Source organism: Hipposideros armiger, unplaced genomic scaffold (assembly GCF_001890085.2).
Source record: "Hipposideros armiger isolate ML-2016 unplaced genomic scaffold, ASM189008v1 scaffold_116, whole genome shotgun sequence".
NCBI classification, from domain to species: domain Eukaryota; kingdom Metazoa; phylum Chordata; class Mammalia; order Chiroptera; family Hipposideridae; genus Hipposideros; species Hipposideros armiger.
The window spans coordinates 2,699,193-2,719,012 of NW_017731466.1; the positions used below are offsets into that span (position 1 = coordinate 2,699,193).

At 39.9% G+C, this 19,820-nt stretch overlaps 1 protein-coding gene across 3 annotated transcripts in view; it reads right to left on the reverse strand.

The window, feature by feature from the left end:
* Positions 1 to 533: 533 nt before the first annotated feature.
* Positions 534 to 19,820, reverse strand: part of DHX57 (DExH-box helicase 57) — a 59,572-nt gene continuing 40,285 nt past the window's right edge. For all 3 annotated transcript variants that reach the window (XM_019647828.1, XM_019647829.1, XM_019647830.1), the window contains exons 16-24: positions 19,439 to 19,639; positions 17,106 to 17,382; positions 13,445 to 13,540; positions 13,273 to 13,356; positions 10,864 to 10,998; positions 10,088 to 10,162; positions 8,074 to 8,208; positions 5,011 to 5,211; positions 534 to 2,596 (exon numbers count right to left, since the gene is read on the reverse strand). In XM_019647828.1, the coding sequence (XP_019503373.1) occupies positions 2,453 to 2,596; positions 5,011 to 5,211; positions 8,074 to 8,208; positions 10,088 to 10,162; positions 10,864 to 10,998; positions 13,273 to 13,356; positions 13,445 to 13,540; positions 17,106 to 17,382; positions 19,439 to 19,639 (1,348 nt within the window). In that variant the 3' untranslated portion in view covers positions 534 to 2,452. The remainder of the gene's footprint in view (positions 2,597 to 5,010; positions 5,212 to 8,073; positions 8,209 to 10,087; positions 10,163 to 10,863; positions 10,999 to 13,272; positions 13,357 to 13,444; positions 13,541 to 17,105; positions 17,383 to 19,438; positions 19,640 to 19,820) is intronic.

Genomic DNA, 19,820 nt, shown 5'->3' on the forward strand with positions numbered 1-19,820 from the left:
CACCTTCAGTCCTAATTTGCTTACATTTACTATACAGTAATACCTTGGTTTGCGAGCATAATTTGTTCCAGAAACAAACTACTCGTATTCAAGACAGCACTCATTTACCACATTAAAATGTATTAGACATGTTGGCTCGTCTTGCGGAACACTCGCAAATCAAGTTACTCACAGTCCAAGGTTTCACTGTTTTAATTTTACAAAGTACTTTCACAAGATCTTATTTTATGGTAACCTCTTAGGGACATATTCAAACCACTGCAGAATAAAGAACATTACCATATGCCTACAGATTCACAGGCTACGTGCTTCAATATAGTATTTAAACTGTTCAGATGATAGAACGGGAGGATTAAGACGGAAGTTCATTACTTGTCAGGGAACTTAAGTTGTAATATTCAGATATGAAGTCAAGGAGGAAGGAGATAAAGCTAATGCTTTCTCCACCTATGACCACCTCTATAAGAATGTTTTGCTCTTCTAATTTCCCGATAACGTTCCAGTTAGACATAGTACAAAACAATGGTGCAGACTAATTTCATAGCAAGTACTTTATTAATATTGTTCCCTAACTAGGTTCCAGTAAAACAAATATTTAAGAAAACATTTACAGAGTTCTCCACAAAATTAACATTAAATGTGACCATCTTATTGGGGCTTAGAAATCCAGTTTCACCTTGAAATACTCTGCTGCATTTTGATCTTTAATCACAAAGGAGTAACCTTATTTCATTTCTTATTTCACAATTTTAATGATGAGCTTAAGAAGTTTTAGTTTTTGGGTGAGGATTTTCTTTTTCCATGCCTTCAGTCAAGGCATCCCAACCTTTCTCACATTCTGGCACATCTATGAAATGATAAGATTTGTGCATTTGTATGTGGCTGCAAGTAACCAGCCCAAGAATGCCTTCCCTGAGGGGAGCAATTTCTCAGTATTCTGAATGGAAAGTTTTGTTATTAACTAGCTCCGAGCCGTGTGCTCTGCAAACTTGGGTGAAAAGCTGCAGGTCTACGTGGGCAGCTGGCTCTGGCAGGGCAGCATGAGCTCCACTATAGCACCGAGAGTCAAAACTGGTTTACAAAACTTTTTGAGAGGGTTAGTGCAGCTTTCTCCTTCATTACTCCTAACGTCCCAGCCTAATCACTTCTGTAATGTGAGCTTTGTTTCAATAGCAAGTCAGGATGTGGATACTGTACGTGCTATGCATATGGGTTTTTTATTTGAAGTGATGACATGAATTATGCCTTTTAAAAATATTGCTTAGAGTCTAAGCTCTTCAAGTGCACTGAAGCTTAAATACACTTGAAGATGGCCATTATGGGCAGTGTAGGTTCCCTGGAAAATAAACTAAAATAAAACCTTAAAAAGTGAACACCCTTCACTGAGATGGTTTTTTCTTCATTAGTTTGAATTCTATCTTTAGGTATGAAACCTGTAGTGACGCTACCTGATGACTAGACAAACACAAGAATATTTTTTCCACTTAGCTCTCTGAGATTCTTCCTGGCCATACTGATAAACGTCCAGAGAAAATGTAAATGTATTCATGTTTTTTTCAAAATGCTAGTGCCCTATTAACCTAAGTGGTGACTGAAAAGCAGCAGTCTCATGGAAGGTATTTTTATGGCTATAAATCTGATACTAGTATGGCAGCCCTTTCTACCTCAACCATGCCAACTCTGCTCTGAGAATACCATTAAAATTCCCCTTTGGGTAACGTGAAACGTGGCCATTAGATCTGGGTGAGTTCATAAGAGAAAGATTTCTACATGGAAAACTTAAGGGAGAATAAAAACACCCAGACTGCTCTGCTTTCAAGAATAAGAGTGTTATGGATAAGACCAGTTTGCATTTTAATAACAAATAAGAGCTCATTAAGTTTTTTTTAGGCTTACCTTGAATGAGTAAAAATAAAAATCCCTCACAAATCAAGTTTACTCTGTAGCCAAAAGCCTGAAATGAAATTTTAATTTTTCTTGCTCACATGATTTTTTTTTCCTTCTCTGTTCTGACTTCTCTCAGTTGAGCCTGTATGACAGAAAAAACAATCAGTATTTCTCCTCATGCCCCTAGCTCACCCCAGTAAAAAGCAGGAGAAAAATAATATAGATGAAAACAGAATGGTATCAAACATTCCCTTTTGTGTTATCAGTTGAATTTCATTTATTCCAGGACAGTCACAGGGAAAAAAGACAGGCAAGCTGATTTTTAGACTGTCTCACATCGACACTCCAAATTGTGCTGGGAGTGCCCACTGCTCTGTTAGAAATACTTAGTCTGGAAACTTTCCCAAAGGGTATGTGGTGCCCAGCTGATCAGCTGTGCGTGCCCTGGGCCCCTTCTCTAGGGCCAGCCCCAGCACGGGGCTCTGGTTCGAGGTAGAGGTGCTGCTCTGATTTCCCAGGTGAACAAGGAGCAGGTGAGGAGCAAGCACTCTCCTAAGACTGGTCTTTATTGTGTGGTGACAAGCTTCACAATCATGCTGATGATCCGGGATCCTCGAGGACATGTACACAGATCTATGCTGGGGTTTTTGATCTTATCCTGGAGGAGCTGGTCAAGTTCGCAGCGCAATTCCTTTACTAATTCTGCCACCTGAAATGAAAGTTGCAATGTAAGCAGTGGCTGGACCAATAGGAGAAGGGTTATTAAACGAAATGCCCCAACTACGATGATCATTATTCTAGATTGCTGGTATTAATTTTAACTCCAGTGGGGGCGGGGGGGGGGGAAACTAAACACATTTTCATTCTAAAAGTGGTTCTAAAATTTCCTAATGCAACTATAGGAACATTCACCAGTGTCAGCTCTGTAACGTACTAAATGGGATTCATTATATAAAGGCTCCTGTATCACATCTCATTTAAAGAAGAGATCAAATCTGGGAGAATGGCTTTTATATAGTGTTCTCCATATTAAAACCTGGTCAACTTTTATAATTTGCTCTAAGAGCAGATGCAGGAAAATGGAGAATTAAAAATGGTGGATATTAAACAAACTAAAAAAATCTCTTCAGCCATGGGATACATTTTACGTTTTTGTGGGGAGAAACAGCTCCACATTTTTTATGGCATTTTGCTTATGCTGATGCGGTAGTGTCACTGTCAATGTCTTCCCCACCTGTTTCGCTCCTCTGCCACTGTTCGGCAGTTTGGACCCTGATCTAAATCAAACAGGCTCAGGGGCTGAGTCTGCCACAGGGAATGGCTCAGGTAGTCCAGGCCTGACATTCCTTTGACAGTCTTTTGCCCACAGACTTGGTTTAGGAGAGGGGGTTTGATGGAGCTTTTAGGAAAGGTTTCTGTCTCCCGTTCTGGACAGTATGCGGCACATATGGGAGGCCTGGAGCTACTGCAGCTACGGCAAGGTCAGTCAGGCTTTTGTTGTCGTTGAGCTGCTGGATTAAATCAACCCTGCCTGGCCTTCTTGACCTGTGCTGTCCAATATGGCTGACACTAGTCACATGTAGCTAACCTGATGACCATGTGAAATGGTCCAAATTGGGACGTGCTGTGAGTGTAAAATACACCAGATTTTGAAGACTTAGTATGAAAAAAAAAAAGTAAAATATCTCAACAAATTTTTATACTGATTATGTGTTGAAATGAAAACCTCTTAGATGTATTAGGGTAAGTAAGATATTCAGATTAATTTTACCTGCTTGTTTTTACTTTTTAAAATGTGGCTACTAGAAAAATCACAATTATATCGGCGGCTCACATATTTCTTTTTTTTTTTTAAAGATTTTTATTGGGGAATTGGGGGGAAGGGAACAGTGCTGGGGAATTGGGGGAAGGGGAACAGACAAGTTGCTGTCGTTTTGTTCTTCAATCTAGTTGTGGAGGATGTTGCTTCACTGGCCCAAGTTGGCACCATCATTGCGCTCTTCTCTGGCGAGGCAGATCAGTCGCCGGCTTCTGGACGGCCAGCTGTTGGCCGCTCACGCTGGCTGCTGGCTACACACGGTAGCCCATGGCAATCCACTGCCACAGGGACTGCAGCCCACGCCGTCGCCGGCGACTCACGGCAGCCCAGCTCCAGGTTGAGCTGTTGTTCAGCATCTTAGCTGTAGAGGGCAGTGTCACTGGCCCTCATATGTGGGATCCGAACCGGGGCCCTCTGGCATCCCAAGCCAGTTCTTAACCATCACGCCACTCGGCCGGCCCTCACATATTTCTATTAGACTACACTGCTTTAGACTTTACAGTTAAATACACGAATAAATTACCTTCAATGTTTGAGTTGGTGTTTCTGCTTCTTGTAACGTAAGATTTCTAACAGATGTAAGTATTAAAATGAACTTTAATTTCTTAAACATATACTCCCCCTTAAATGTTTTCTACATACTCCACATAGTGAATAATTGAGACATGAGAATAAAAGAATTCAGATCCATTATCACTTTTTTTAATGAATTGGCAGAATCAGGGTGATTTTTATTCTTGCTCATCTATATTGATTTTTCTGTGATAAACACGTATTATTTATATAACAATTAGGAAGGTCCAACTCCTCACTCACGGCTTCTGTCCTGAACCTTTCACACCAGCCCCTTCCCAGTATGCTGCCTGGAAGCCTTTGGCTGCACCCCCGGCCTCACTTCAGCCAGTCTTTCTCAGTGTCCCATTGCAAATCCATCATTCGCTCTTCAAAAAAATTTTTTTTAATTTCTCAATTACAGTTGACATGCAGTATTATTTTATATTAGTTTCAGGTATACAGCATAGTAGTTAGACATTTATATAACTTATGAAGTGATCCCCTGATAAGTCTAATACCCACCTGGCACCATACATAGTTATTACAGTATTATTGACTAATTCCTATACTGTACTTTACATCCTGTGACTATTTTGTAACTGCCAATTTGTACTTCTTAATCCCTTCACCTACATCATTCACTCATAGTCAGCTCTGTTGTCCTCGGTCCTTGAAGGAATGCCCAATACTTCATATTATCTAAGCCCCTCATGGCCTGAGCCTCATAGGACAGACCCATTCATCCTTACCTGATGGGAAGCGGCTGCAAAACGGATCCATCCATCATCCAAGGAGACAACAAACTCTCCCCTCTGAAGCTGCACATTTACTTGGCCTCCTCCGAACAAGACCAGTGGGTACACAGACACCACGCTGCAGTCACGGATGAACACCCGGCTAGTTTTGATCTTCTCGTGGTACACCAGGTAGGGGCTGTCAAAGTGTCTCACCTGGAACATAAAACCTCAGATGATGACAGGGAAGTCATTGACAACAGAAGGGGACCTCCACCAGTCCCACGGATGCCAATACCTCCTGTCCAATGACTTACAAAGTCATCTCCAGCCTATACCTTTCCTGAGCGCCAGACTTGTACATGCAGCCGCCTACTTGACATCGCCACCTGAGCATCTAAAGAGCACATCCAACTTCTCATGTTCAAAAGGAGTTTTTGATTTCCCCCTCCTTGCAGTGTTTACTGTCTCAGTAAATGACACTCAGTCACTCAAGCCCCAGATTAGGACTCATTCCTGATTGCTCCTTTTCCCTCACTCCATCTATATCATCCCAAGTCCTGTTAGCTCTGTTTTTCAAATACTAATGAACTGACACTTTTCACCACTTCTACAGCTGCCATCTTGTACAAACCATCATCATCTCATAATCAAGTACTCTCCCCGCTTCTCTTTTTGCATCTTTAGTCTCTTTTCCACACAGCAGCCAACAGAGATCTTTTAAAAACACAAACCCAGTTATGACTCAAAACCCCCCAGTGATAAGGATAAAATCCTTATCCCAAGGATAAAATCTCAACTCCTTCCCACGGCTTACAAGGTCCTACACGACCTGACCCCTGCCTGTTTGTCCCAACTCATCTGCCACTCTCGTCCCTTATCATCCTGCTCTATTTGCACTGGCCACCTTCTTGCATTTCTTGGAACACACCAAATATGTTCCTGTCTCATGGTCTTTGTACTACTTCCTCTGCTAGAATGTTCTCTCTTTAGGTATCTGCATAGTTTGCCCATCACTGTATTTAAGATTTGCTCAATCGTTTTCTCAGAGAGTTCTTTCCTGACCATTCTAAAACAGCCCTTCTCCTGTCACTCTCCATCTCTTACTCTGTTTTTCTTCACAGCATTTGTCACCAACCTGGGGCTATTTGTTTACTTACTTTTTGCTTGTCTTCCCCATAGAACGTGTGCTCCCTGAGGGCAGAGACCTTGTCTATCTAGCTCATCTGCTGTTCTCCATGGCCTGCCACAGAGGAGGTGCTCGCAGACACTGAATGGATGCATGAATGACCTGGAGTCATCGCATAAGTGTCACGGTAAACTCAGGAGGAAGGCTGGAGCAAACACAGGCCTCTGGTTCCTAAGTACACATGCAGCTGAGAGGGCAGGTGACCCCTGGTCCTCAGGCTCTTCTGAGCCTAAGCAGACCCTCTGCATTCTGTGCTGACATTTCACTCAGTGGTTCCAGGGGCTGACGAGCCCTAACACTTTCAACTGTCTTCCTCCATCCTTTCCTCTTTTTCTCCTTCATTTCTCCTGAAAGCTTCCTTGAGCATCTGCTTTCAGCTAGGTACCATGCTAGACATCAAGAATGTAAAATGAATAAAATTCAGCTACTGACTTTGGGAATTTCACAATTCCATGAAGGAGACATACTATAAACCATAAAATAATGCGATAAGTGCAAGAGCAGACAAATGCACACTATATGATGGGGGAACAGAAGAGCAACTTAGGGGGAGACGGACCCTGGGGAAATGACATTTAATGGAAGTCTAAAGGGTAGGTAGAAGCCTGCTGGGGAATGAGAATGTCATTCCAGGCACAGAAAACAGTGTGTCCTATGTCATGGCATTTGGGGACACTGTTGGTAGTCTGGTATCGCTGGAGCACACAGAATGACAGGGAGGGAGTTGGGGGGCGGGGGGCATGGTATAAGAAGGGGCCTGGTGCTAAGGGTCATATGAGAGTTTGCAGCATATTCCATATATGAAGAGTTTTAAGCATGGGAATGACATGATCAAATCAAATGTATGTTTTGCAAAGAATTCTGGTAGTAGTGTAAAAGGCTGGAGAGAGAAAGCACCAGAATAATAGTAATTCAGGCAAGAGATAGATGTTTGGGGTTTGAACTGAGGAAATGGCAGTGGGGATTAGAGGAGTAGACAAACCTGTCAAAAAGGCAGAATTGTTGGGACCTGGTGACAAACTGGATTGGAGAAAGGAGAAAGGGTTTCTGTGACTCCAGGGTTGTGATTTGGACGGTGCCATTCCCAAGACAGGAAACCCAGAACGACAAGAGTGAATTGGGAGATAATGAGTTTGACTTTTCAGCTTTTGAGTGTGAGGTGACAGGAAGGCATCCAGCTCAGAGAAAACCCCAGGACTGGATAGATGTTTGGGGGTCTGTGTCACCATCTAGGTGGCAGTTAGAACCACGACATCGTATGCCAGTGGTTCAGGAAGAGTATGTACACCTGAGTACGTACAGAGAAAATAAAGACTAAGAACAGAATTATTATTTCAGAGCAAAGAAAGAGAAGCTAGTGAAGAAGATGGGGGGATGATCAGAGACACAGAAATAATATTTTAGAAGCAAAAACCATCAAAGACAGTTTCAAGAGGAAGGCAAGTCCACAATGTCAAATACAACATGAGGGTAAGTGTGTTGAGGACCGGGGATGCCCACTGGCTTTGACAACTAGGCGGCTACGTGTGACTTGGGATGAGGTTAGTGGCGTGGTGGGGGCAGAAGGAGGAATGAGAGCTGAGGAAGTGGGATCAGCAAGGATGGGTCGTTGCCTTTTAAGGCACAGATTCAGTGATGCAAAGGAACAGGTTTACGTCTGAAAGCAGGCTGGACCTTGTTTTTATATCCAATAGCATTTTATTGAAGTGGAAAGTCTTTCCCAGAAATAGTCCAATTTCCAGTCTGTTTATGCTTACTCAACCTTTCCCAAGTCAGTGGTGGGCTGGGGACAGCAAGTGAAAGAACAAGGTTTGGCTAAATTTAAGGGACTGTGCTTCTCACTCCAGGACCTGCCTCATGTAAACGGAAGTACACTCCAATATTCTGACCTGATAGTTCACTGATGAAGGGTGAATGTGCACATATCCATCGTTCTTCGTGACAAACTTCAGCTCCTCTGATTTTGGTTGCATTCTGACAGCTCCAGTACTGGTTTTCTGAAATTTCCCTTCTGGGCTTTTCACCTAAACAATAAGTATTTGTAAAAATCGAAATATAATATGTATTTTCTATTGTAGGATGTATCCCTTGGCACAAAACCAGCCCTGTTTGAATATCTTTGCTGCTTCTTCCCTTTCTCACTTAGTTTCCTTTTGAAAGCAGTACAGGCACAGTTTTTTTCTTTTCTTTTTAACCATCAAGTAGTGTGGATACAGGTGCAGCAGCTTTGGGTGACTACACCATACACCAGCCATATGGGGAGAAACTGTGTTGCTATTTCAGGTCTGTACTGGTTGTCAGGTGCAGAGATCCAGCTGGTAACACTGGACCAGGAAAATGCTGACTACCAATATTAACCCTACATTTTCAAATGAGTTTCTTTTAAAACAGCAAGAAAAAATTCTATGAATAAACAGATTATTTCATTTGAAAAAAAATTAAAAGCTTACGTGCGTGCACACACACACACACACACACACACACACACACACACACACACGAATTATGTATATTTTACAAAAATAATATTTACTGTAGAAATAACATATTAGGGAAAAAAAGAAGAAAATAAAGACCTATAATCACATGATTAAGAAATAACTAGCATTACTTTTGATAAATATCATTTTAGTTCTGTCTGCTAATGTTTTTATATAGAGAGAAAACCATAAATATATAACATAAAAACATACGTAAGTATTGAAACTAACATAGGATCACTTTCTGTAATATACATTTTTAATTTAATATATTGAGCACTTTTTCTGTGTTATTAAATATTTCCCTAAAACATAATTCTTAATGGTGATATACTACCTCATTGTAATGACCTATAATAATTTAATCAATAAATTCCCCATTATTGGAATTTTAGATGGTTCATTCTAGCACATTCTCCTAGCTGTATCTTTATGCATATATGTAATTATTTCCTAATAATAAAGCCTTAGAAATGAAACTGCTATCTAGAAGGGGTGTATCAATTTACACTCCGACCAAAAGCGAGAATGTTCATTTGGGGAGGCTTATGACAGTATTATAACTTTTAAAAGATTCTGTCACGTCATAATCACCCAAAATTCATAGTTTATCTTAGGTTTATTCTTGGTGTTGTATATTCTATGGGTTTGGACAACTGTATAATGACATGTATTCATCACTATGGTATCAGACAGAGTCTTTTCACTGACCTAAAAATTTACTGTGTTCTGCCTATTCATCCCCCACAAACCTGATTTTTTATCGTCTCCACAGTTTTGCTCCAAATAATTTTTTAAAGTAAATTTCAATGGTTTGAAAACCATGCAAGTACTAAGCAGAAAATGGGCGATAAATTAATCAGCAGATGTCAAGTGAACATTTAACAAAAAGTTAAATGAGAAATGATTCAGTACTCTGACAAATTCAAATTCTTTCTAAGTGTGACAAGGACTGGATAATCAAAGCTCAGGTAAAAACCCAATAAGAGGTTCCCAGAAGGGGGGCCACAGGGGGTCCCACTGCAAAGCAGACTTATTTGTTGTTATCTAATTTTAGTGCAGAGTAGAGGGCATAAGGGAAAATGTAGTAGAATCAAGTTTTTATCTAACATAGATTAGTCATGCACAGGTTGGCTAACAGAGTGACATATATGTCCATTTTAATTTCTGGAATGTCATAATATATCAGAAGGATTAAAGAGGCAACTCATTTTATACGCTAAATCTTGAATGATGTATCTAAACAGATTTGGGGAATTGGAAGGACTGAAAAATGTATACTAAGTTTAAAGGGCTGTGTGTGTGTGTGTGTGTGTGTGTGTGTGTGTGTGTCTTTAAGGTGATTAATGTGTATGTCTTAACTTATATCCCTTGCTACAAATCAAACAAGAAGTGGGAAGACCCAGGGAAAATGTTCTGTTACCTGCACTACATTTGGGTACAGAGCAGCACACAGCATTGCTGATATCAGCTTGGGGTTCTCAGCGTTGGAGTTCGCCTATGAGAGAAACACAGCATTAATTTTATAAGTAATGTAGCTATTTTTGTCTGTTGTCTGGAATTTACCATTATATTTCATTTGATTTCTATCTTAAAATAAAATAAAACAAAATAAAATCATCTAACTTTTATCCCTTGGCTAGCAAAATTATTCCTAAGTAAAAAATAAATCTACTGGACCACATTCACACAGGACCCACTCCAAGAAGCCCACAATAACTCTTTCTAGATATCTGCAAAGTAGTTATAAAGCCAGTGTTCCTAAGGCTCAGCGAAGAGATTCTGCTTCCTGAGATGTTCACAACCTCTAGAAAGTACTAACTGCAATAAGAACAGAGTGACATCATGTTCCTCTTGAAAAAGTGCTCTTCCTATAGTTACACAAAAAACTATCCTTGGTCGGGAAAAGGCTGGTCTGATTTAAGAAGACATTATTGGAAAGTCTATTCTAACCTTTTATGGAATTATCAAAAACCAGAATGAAGTTTAAAAAAGAAAAACAGTAGCAACAATTAATAGAAAAAGCCTTCTGTTTTTATGAGTGTTAGCTGATACTTATTTGTGGAAAAAAGAAAATCAAGAAATCCACAACCCATGGCTCACAGGGCTTACGTGAAGAATGCCTACAAGTGTTCCTGAGTTAATATAGTGTCCATGTGCTAATTACAGACCAATAAGAAACTAACTACACATTCTTACCTCTTCTCCTGTGGCATCCAGGATACCATCACTTCCTTGGGCCCTTTTCTCAATTTCCCTGGCTCGAAGTCCCTCCTTTACAAAGCCTATATCTGATAACAGTTCAGTGAACTGTCGTTTGAGGCTGGCCATTTCCTGAAAGAAGTTGAAAAAAATCTTTAAGCACGGGGACATCAACATATCAAAGGTAAGCGTAGGGTCCTACAATGATGAATGACTAAAAACAAACACACTACTTCAGTGGACAGTAATGAGGCTCATATGGATTCATCAAACAGGTGTGAAGATTATCTTGTCTGGTCATTTCCAGGGAGCAGTTTTCACTTATGCAAACCGGCAGAGTGAAAAAGTCACACAGGAATTCACAAATTTTGGAAAACCCAAAGATCATTTATTTAATTCTAGATTACATTTTTGAAAACATGTTCATTGGATTTGGGGTAGGTCTGATTTTCCTGGACATTCTTAGGACAGAAAAAAATGTAGTTAACTTTGTTTTGAACCCCCCCCTCAAGGTTCTGTGACACTGTCTAGTTTTTCCTACTGTGTTTCTGCTCAGGTCCTCCGAGTTCCTTACCCGAGCCTAGAGTGGTTAGTATTCTCTGTCAGTGAATGCACACCCGCCTCAGAACTTTCCCTCTTTTTCTTACCCTGGGGTCTCTCTGGCTCACATCTTTTCCTACGAATAGGGATTTTATTAAGTGGTTTAGATTTAGAGATCCCTTTTTGTAGCTGAGCACAAGTGTGAGAAAGAAAAGCCCAAAGCTCTTTCTCTTCTGTTCAAATATCAGCTGGTATCAGGCCACAGAGAAGGAGATAATGATAACCGAAGAAACGGAAAGCTAAGCAACACGACTCTTTCGATGACAATTTAAGTATTTTCTGGCAATGTCTCAAGTATATACGGGTAACATGGCGAAATGTAACTGGGAGTTAAACATACCTTAAATAAATATAAGGCTTTAATTGATAGCTTAATAAAAGTAATACTACAATCTAAGCTGGAGTTTAGTGAAAAGAGGGAACTCCGATAGACCTCATAGAGCTTTGTAAAATCTACATATATCCTCAAGAAAAAGAATAAATTTAGCAAGAAAAGTAATTTGAAAGAAATATCATTTTATACTTAAAAATCTTAATGACTTAAGTATTTATTATTACGCATTACATATAAAATACCCTTTAGACCAGCAGTTCTCAACCCTGTCTGCGTATTACAATCACTTGGTAAACTCAACAACGACCATAAACAGATGCTGAGGCCCCACCCCTAGAGACCCAGATGTAGACGGCACGGGGTGGACCCTGGGTATTTTTACTTTTTCTTTTCTAAGCCTCCTCAGGTGAATCTAATGTGCAGCCAAGGTTGAAAATTATTGCTTTTGATGTACTTAGAATAAAGTTAGAGCCTTTGTCTTCTCAAAATGTCTCACTGAAGTTCACCTAACAGGAGATGGGAATGAAGGCAAATACTGGTATGGTGCTGAGAAGTCTCTTACTTCATTTAAATAAGCAAATGCATGGATTTATTCAGTGAATTTTTACGGAGCATCAGCTGTCTGCTAAGCACTATTCTAGGCACTGGGGATATAGCACTGAAAAAAACAGATAAGGTCTCTGCTCTGATGGAGCTTCTGGGATCAAGAGATAATTAAATAAATGTTAGGTGCTGGTAAGTACTAAGAATATTATTTTTGTGTTCTAATCCAGGACACTTTTAATATGAAAGTGAAGTCTTTTCCTTTCTCCATCCTCAAAATCTTTCAGTAAAAGAATGCAAGGATGTGCACCATCAGTATTCTGGGGGCCTAAAACACGGTCACAACAGAGGACAAAGCCCCTCTATTATTGCACAGAAGATAATAAACCTTTCTCTTTCTTCTGTACTTGTTATTGACATTGTAACTTCTGATGGACGTAAGAAAAACTACCAGAAAGATCTGGTTTAGTATTTGTTTTTTGGTTTCAGGGAGAGGGTAAGGGTTTAGGGATGGGCATAGACTGCTCTGAGAATCTGCTGAAAGTTTCTCCAGAATAAGGCACATCTTCGTAAGCACAGGACTTTGCATACATTTTCAGGGGTTTAGGGGTCCAGGTTAAGATTGCCTGGCATAATTACTGAACAAACTGGCTTCCAGGCAGCAGTCATCTTCAGAGTGCCTGTACTCCCCAGTCCTTACATAAGTAAACACAAGTTCACTGAAAAGAGGAAAAACAGGTCAGGTGGAAGGTTTAACACAGAGGCCTGATGTTCCGAAGTCTGCTTCATACAGCTAATAAAACTGAGCATATTTCAGAAACAGCGTTTTCAATGTCAAGGCAGGACAAGTGAGATAAAATTGCAACCCCTTCTGGTGTGTTACTACTATAGAAAACGAATGAAAACAAATTGCCACAGAAATGACTCACCTGAAGAACTCTTCCTGACAGGAAGTTTTGTCTGCAGTAATTATAACTGGCACGCATACCTTCTTTTGTACTTAGCTGCCATCCCTAAATTTTGGAGAAAATCAAAATGGATTTACTCCGTCTTTAGTGCCAACTTTGGAAATAGACCTCGGCTCTTAGGTTATATGCTTACCTTGTATGCTCGTAGAAGGGCCAGATAATCACTGTTTGCGAATGCAAATTCTAGCTTTTTCTGGTTAGCTTCCTCTTTTTTATCCCAGGGAGACACCTAAGTGAGGAACACCAGGTTTTAAGGACACGTGTTATCTGAAGTTCAAATGGCACTTTCCTATTGCTGAAGCCAGGTGCACTGGGAAGTGCTGTGTGTCACAGAGTCCTCAGCGGGTGGCTGATGAAAGGCAGTGAGATGGTCACTGGAAGCTCACACTTACGTGTCCTTGTGAGTCTGTCTGCCCATCCAAAATAAGCTCTGCTAGGTCTTTTAGTTCCTAGTGACAAGGTGTCATCAAAGGGCCCTCATTCTAAAAGCTAGATCTGAAATCTAAAATTCTCAGTGGTATCTTTACAGGTCCTCCTTTTCGCTACAAATTTGTAAAACTAGCTGAGATCTTAATTTTCAGTGCTTCCTCCCGCCCCAACACACCCATGTACTAAGGACACCAGCACGAGCTGCAGCAGCTCCTCAGAGCAAGCTATTAATAAATTAAACAAGGCCCCAGCCATAACACCACTGAGAATCACTGTAAGCCAACTATGGTGCTTCTCTCTAACTTTTGTATATTTAAACACATTTATAGCTAACACCTTCCTTTTTAAGGTCAGTGGGAAAAGGATTACATTTGGGAGATTAATATTATGTTTACAAATCCCAGTAAAGGCCAAGTGTTCAGTTTAGGCTCAGGATTACATCAATATTTCTAATGAACATCCAATATTTCTAATATTTCTGTATTCTAATAAAACAAAACAGTAAGAGGTTTATGTCGATTATTGAGACAGAGTTCCTACTCACAAAATACTGGCTGTTATGTGAAAATAAAGGTAGAGTGACAGTCTGCCCAATAACAGCAGAGTATCTATTTTCCTCAAGTCCACATATAATACTCTCCAGGATAGACTATATACTTGGCCATAAAATAAACTTAATAAGTTTTAAAGGATTGAAATAATATAATGTATGTTCTCTGACCACAACAGAATAAAATTAGAAATCAATAATGGAAAATAAATCGGGAAACTCACAAGCATGTGGAAATTAAACAACACATGCCTTAAATAACCAATCAGCCACAGAATAACCAAAAAAGGAAATCAGAAAATACTTGAGATGAATGAAAATGAAGACACAACATACCAAACTCATGGAATGTGGCTAAAGCAGTCCTTACAGAAAAATTCATAGCTGTAAGTATCTATATTAAAAAAGAAGAAAGATCTCAAATCAATATCCTCACCTTCCAAATTAAGATAATGGAAAAAGAAGAGCAAACTAAACCTAAAGCAAACAGAGGAAGGAAATAAAAAAGAGCAGAAATGAATAAAAGAATACAAAGACAAGAGGGGAAATCAATTAAACCAAAAGCTGGTTCTTTGGAAAGTTCAGCAAAATTGACAAACCTTTTGCTAAACTGACCAAGAAAAAAAGAGAAGGCTCAAATTACTAGAATCAGAAATGAAAAGGAGGACATTACTACCACCCTCTCAGAAATAAAAAGGACTATAAAGGAATACTATAAACAATTGTATGTTAATAAATTAGATAACTTAGATTAAATGGACAAATTCCTAGAAAAATACAAACTGTCAAACTGACTCAAAAAGAAACAATCTGAATAGACCTGGAACAAGTGAAGAGACTGAATTGGTAATAAAAAAACTAAGCACAAAGAAAATCCTAGGTGGCTTCACCACTGAATTCTACCAAAAATTTAAAGCATTAATATTAATTCCTTACAGATTCTTCAAAAAAATAGAGGAGGGAACACTTCTAAATAATTCTATGTGACCAGTATTACTCTGATACTAAAGCCAAAAACATCACAAGAAAAAAACCAAAAAAAACTACAAAGCAATATCTCTTATGAATACGGATGTAAAAATCTTCAACGAAATAACAAAAAGGACAAAGTTGGAGGACTCACACTCCCTGATTTCAAAACTTACTACAAAACTAGAGTAAACAAGATAGTATGGTACTCAATGGAATAGAATCAAGTCCAGAAATAAACCCAATTGATTTTTGACAAGCATGCCAAGATCATTTGATGGGGAAAGAATAGTCTTTTCAACAAATGGTGCTTGCTGGGCCGGCCGAGTGGCTCAGTTGGTTAAGAGCTCACTCAAGAGTGTGAGCAACAGCAGTTCGATGCCCAGCCTGAGCTGAGCTGCCACTAGGAAGCAGGATGGCTCAGCTGAAAAACAAAAAACAAAAAAGGTGCTGGGACACTCGATAGTCACATGCAAAAGAATGAAGTTGGACTCTTTACCTCATACCATATAAAAAAATTAACTCAAAATAGACCAAAGACCATACTGTAAGAACTAAAACTCTTAGAAAAAAAAATAGGGATAAATTTTCATGACTTTGGATTTGAGAATGAATTCTTAAATATGGCAACAAAAAATTAGATAAACTGAACTTCATCAAAATTAAAAATTTTTATGTTTCAAAGGATATCAAGAAACTGGAAAAGGCAACCCACAGAAATGGGAGAAAGTATTTGCAAATAATTTATCTGATAAGGGACTTGCATCCAGAATATATAATGAACTACTACAACTCAATAATAAAAAGACAGCTCAATTAAAAAATGGGCAAAGGGTCTGTGTAGGCGTTTCTTGAAAGAAGATATACATATGGTCAATAAGCAAACGAAAAGATGTTTAATATCATTAGCCATGAGGGAACTACAATTCAACACCAAAGATTCACACCTCCTGGGATGGTTATAATAAAAACATCAGATAATAAGCATTGGTGAGGATGTAGAGAAATTGCAACCCTGATAAAAGGCTGGTAGAATATAAAATATAGCTACTCTGGAAGAGTCTGGAAGTTCCTCAAAAAGTTAAATACAGAATTATCTTTGAGCCAGTAATTTCACTCCTAGGTATATACCCATGACAACTGAAAACATATGTCCACATAAAAACTTGTAAGTACATGTTTATAGCCAAAGGTGAAAACAACCCCGAATGTCCATCAAGTGCTGAATGCATAAATAAAATGTAGTATTTCCATACAAAGGAATATTATTTGGCTATAAAAAGGAATGAAGTACTGAAACATGCTATAACACAGATGAACCTTAAAAGCATTATGCTAAGAAGCCAGTCACAAAAGACCATATATTATATTATTTCATTAATATGAAATGTTCAGAAGAGGCAAATCTGTGAAGACAGAAAGTAGACTGGCGGTTGCCTAGAGCTGGAGTGGCTAGGGGGATTGGAGGGGCATAGGGTAGTAATGGCTAAGGGGCTTCTTTATGAGGTGATAAAAACGTTAAAAAAGTGATCCCGTATATTTCATGACTTTTAAAATCATGCAGGGGCACCTTCTGCTTGGTTGCATTTTCTGATTTTTCTATAATGAGCAAGTACAGCAGATATAATAAAAAAAGCACATTTAGATTATTTTAATAAATTCGATCTCTAGTTCTTAATCTTTTTATTTGGGGCACGGATTTCTTTCAGGTGCAGATAAAAGTTATAGGTATTGTGTCCTGAAAAATTCACATACAAGACAATTTTAAGGGGGTTCACATACCTCTGAAGCCCCCATGGTCCCCTTAGAGACCTATGGACTCCAGTTCAGAATGTTGTTTACTTACAAAAGGAGACTTAAAAGCCAAGCTGGCAGCAATGGTGAGAGCAGGATCCAAACAGCGGAAGATAGACCCAAACAGCATCAGTTTGCCGATTCTCACATCTACAGGCAGAGATGCCAAGTGATAGCCCAGGGGAGTCAGTTTTTCATCTGGAGTTAAAGCTCCCAAGTCTCGTAATCGTATTTTTGAGGCTCGGAGAGAATCAGGGTGCGGCGGTTCAATGAGCCGAGAGAACACAGACTGAAGATTATGAGTGCTAAACATCTCCAAAATTTTAATTCTGAAAAAAAAAAAAAATAATAATAATAATTTTTAAATTTTATTTCTGGTGGGATGACACCATGGAGTAAGCTTCTTTCTTGAATGAAAATAATTTTTAATTTTCCAGATACATGCTTTCATAAACCAGTCGATGCTAGTTTAAATACATTTTTTTAATATCTCGGCTTCCAGTCCTTCAGCAATAAATTGCAGAAACACTTTCAGATCTGAAACTTATTGAGATTCAGAATAAAATTCTGTTTATAAACTTTCAAAATGCTTCTTTCCATAATAATGGGCTTCATATATTGCATTCTCCCCTTTTCTCATCCTCCCAAATGGGTCAATCAACTCAGAGAGCTCTCTCAAATCCCTTCACTCTTCTTCATTTGCACTGTTCCTACCTTAGTTCGAGGCATCTGCTTGCCCCATTTCTTAAGACCTGACCATGGACATTTGAAAGCAAGGACTGTGTCTTCAATCCTACAGTATCCCTAGTGCTTCACCCAACCCCTGGAAAATGGTGGGCTCTCAAAATAAACTTGCTAGATTAAAAAGGAGCTATAAATCTTTGTACAAGCAACTTTTTTCCCTTTGGGTTATTATTTTATGGGCATACTCCCTCAAAGTGATGTGGGTCAAAGGGCATGGATAGTTTTAGAGTTCCTGTAAAACATCAAGCAAATTTTCACAAAGGTTGAACCATAGGTTCCCCAGCTTCAATAACATTGCGTTTGGGGCCGGCCAAGTGGCTCAGTTGGTTAAGAGCTGGCTTGGGACGCCAGTAGGCCCTGGTTCGGATCCCACATATGAGGGCCAGTGACACTGCCCTCCACAGCTAAGATGCTGAACAACAGCTCAACCTGGAGCTGGGCTGCCGTGAGTTGCCAGCGATGGTGGGTTGCCAATGGGCTCCCATGTGTAGCCAGCAGCCAGCGTGAGCGGCCAGCAGCCAGCGTGAGCGGCCAGCAGCCGGCGTGAGCGGCTGTCCAGAAGCCGGCGACTGATCTGCCTCGCCCAGGAAGCACGCAATGATGGTGCCAACTTGGGCCAGTGAAGCAACGTCCTCCACAACTAGACTGAAGAACAAAAGGACAGCAACTTGTCTGTTCCCCTTCCTCCAATTCCCCAATAAAAATCTTTAAAAAAACAAAACAAAAAAAACATCGAGTTTGATCATTCGTTCATTAAATTCTATTTTATGATATTTAGTCATTTGTTGATCAGGTAGATAATAATGCTTTCAAGTTGTTTTTGTTCACTTTGCTCCAACTGTTAAATGAGGCTATAGATTTTTCCCTGTGATGATTTAATATGGTGGTACCCATAGCAGAAATTTCTTTTTTTTTAAAGATTTTATTGGGGAATTGGGGGGAGGGGAACAGTGTTGGGGAATCGGGGAAGGGGAACAGACAGGTAGACAAATTGCTATTTTTGTTCTTCAGTCTAGCTGTGGAGGGCGTCGTTTTACTAGCCCATGTTGGTATGATCATTGTGCTCTTCCCGAGTGAGGCAATTGGTCGCAGGTCACTGGTCGGCCGCTCACAGCAGCTCCCGGCAGCTCACACTCACACTGGCTGCCAGCCACTCATGTAGCTCACGGTAGCACACTGCAGCCTCGCTGCAGCCTACGCTGTCTCTGGCGACTCACAGCAGCCCAGCTCCAGGTCGAGCTGTTGTTCACCATCTTAGCTGTGGAGGGCGAGCGTCACTGGCCCTCAGTGTGGGATCCAAACCGCAGCCCTGCTGCTCAGAGCTGGAGCTCCCAAGAGAGCTTTTAACCAGCTGAGCCACTCGGCCAGCCCCAGAAATTTCTTGATAAGTTACTTTTCTGACTTAAAAATATATTGTTAAGCTCTATTTTAGGGCCATCCTCTGCAATGTAAGAGATCTTTATGTGCAGAAAGTTAAAAGGAATTATAAAGCAACACGGAAGAGCTCTTTCTTTGTAAATGAATGAGTTCATCCATGTTCACTCTTAGCAAAAGATGTCCGACTTAGAAAAACAAAACATAAGACTTCGGGTGAGAAACATCTAGGCCTTTTGGAAGCAGAACACAAAGATCAAGATGTACCTTAGACACAGCTGTTCCAATGGCACTCTTTGTATTTCTGGCAGCTGCTGCTTTAATAGCTGGTGACTGAAGTGATGACTAGTGAATAAATGGAAGCAGACCCCAGACGCAACACGGCCTGCTCGACCTTTCCTTTGCAGAGCATTAGCTTGAGAAACAAAAGTATCCTCTAGACTTTCCATCCCTTTGCTGGCATCATATCTATAAAGAAAAGGTTAAAAAAAAAAGTTATTTTATAAAATATGGCCACGGCTCTAGTTAGCATGGAGAGAATAGGTGAACGACCTGACTTCCGCAGTACAGTGTCCTGTTCTGGATAGCTGAGTCCCTGGTGGGAGCACACAGTACTGGTTTAAATGGTATTAAATGCTACTACATACAG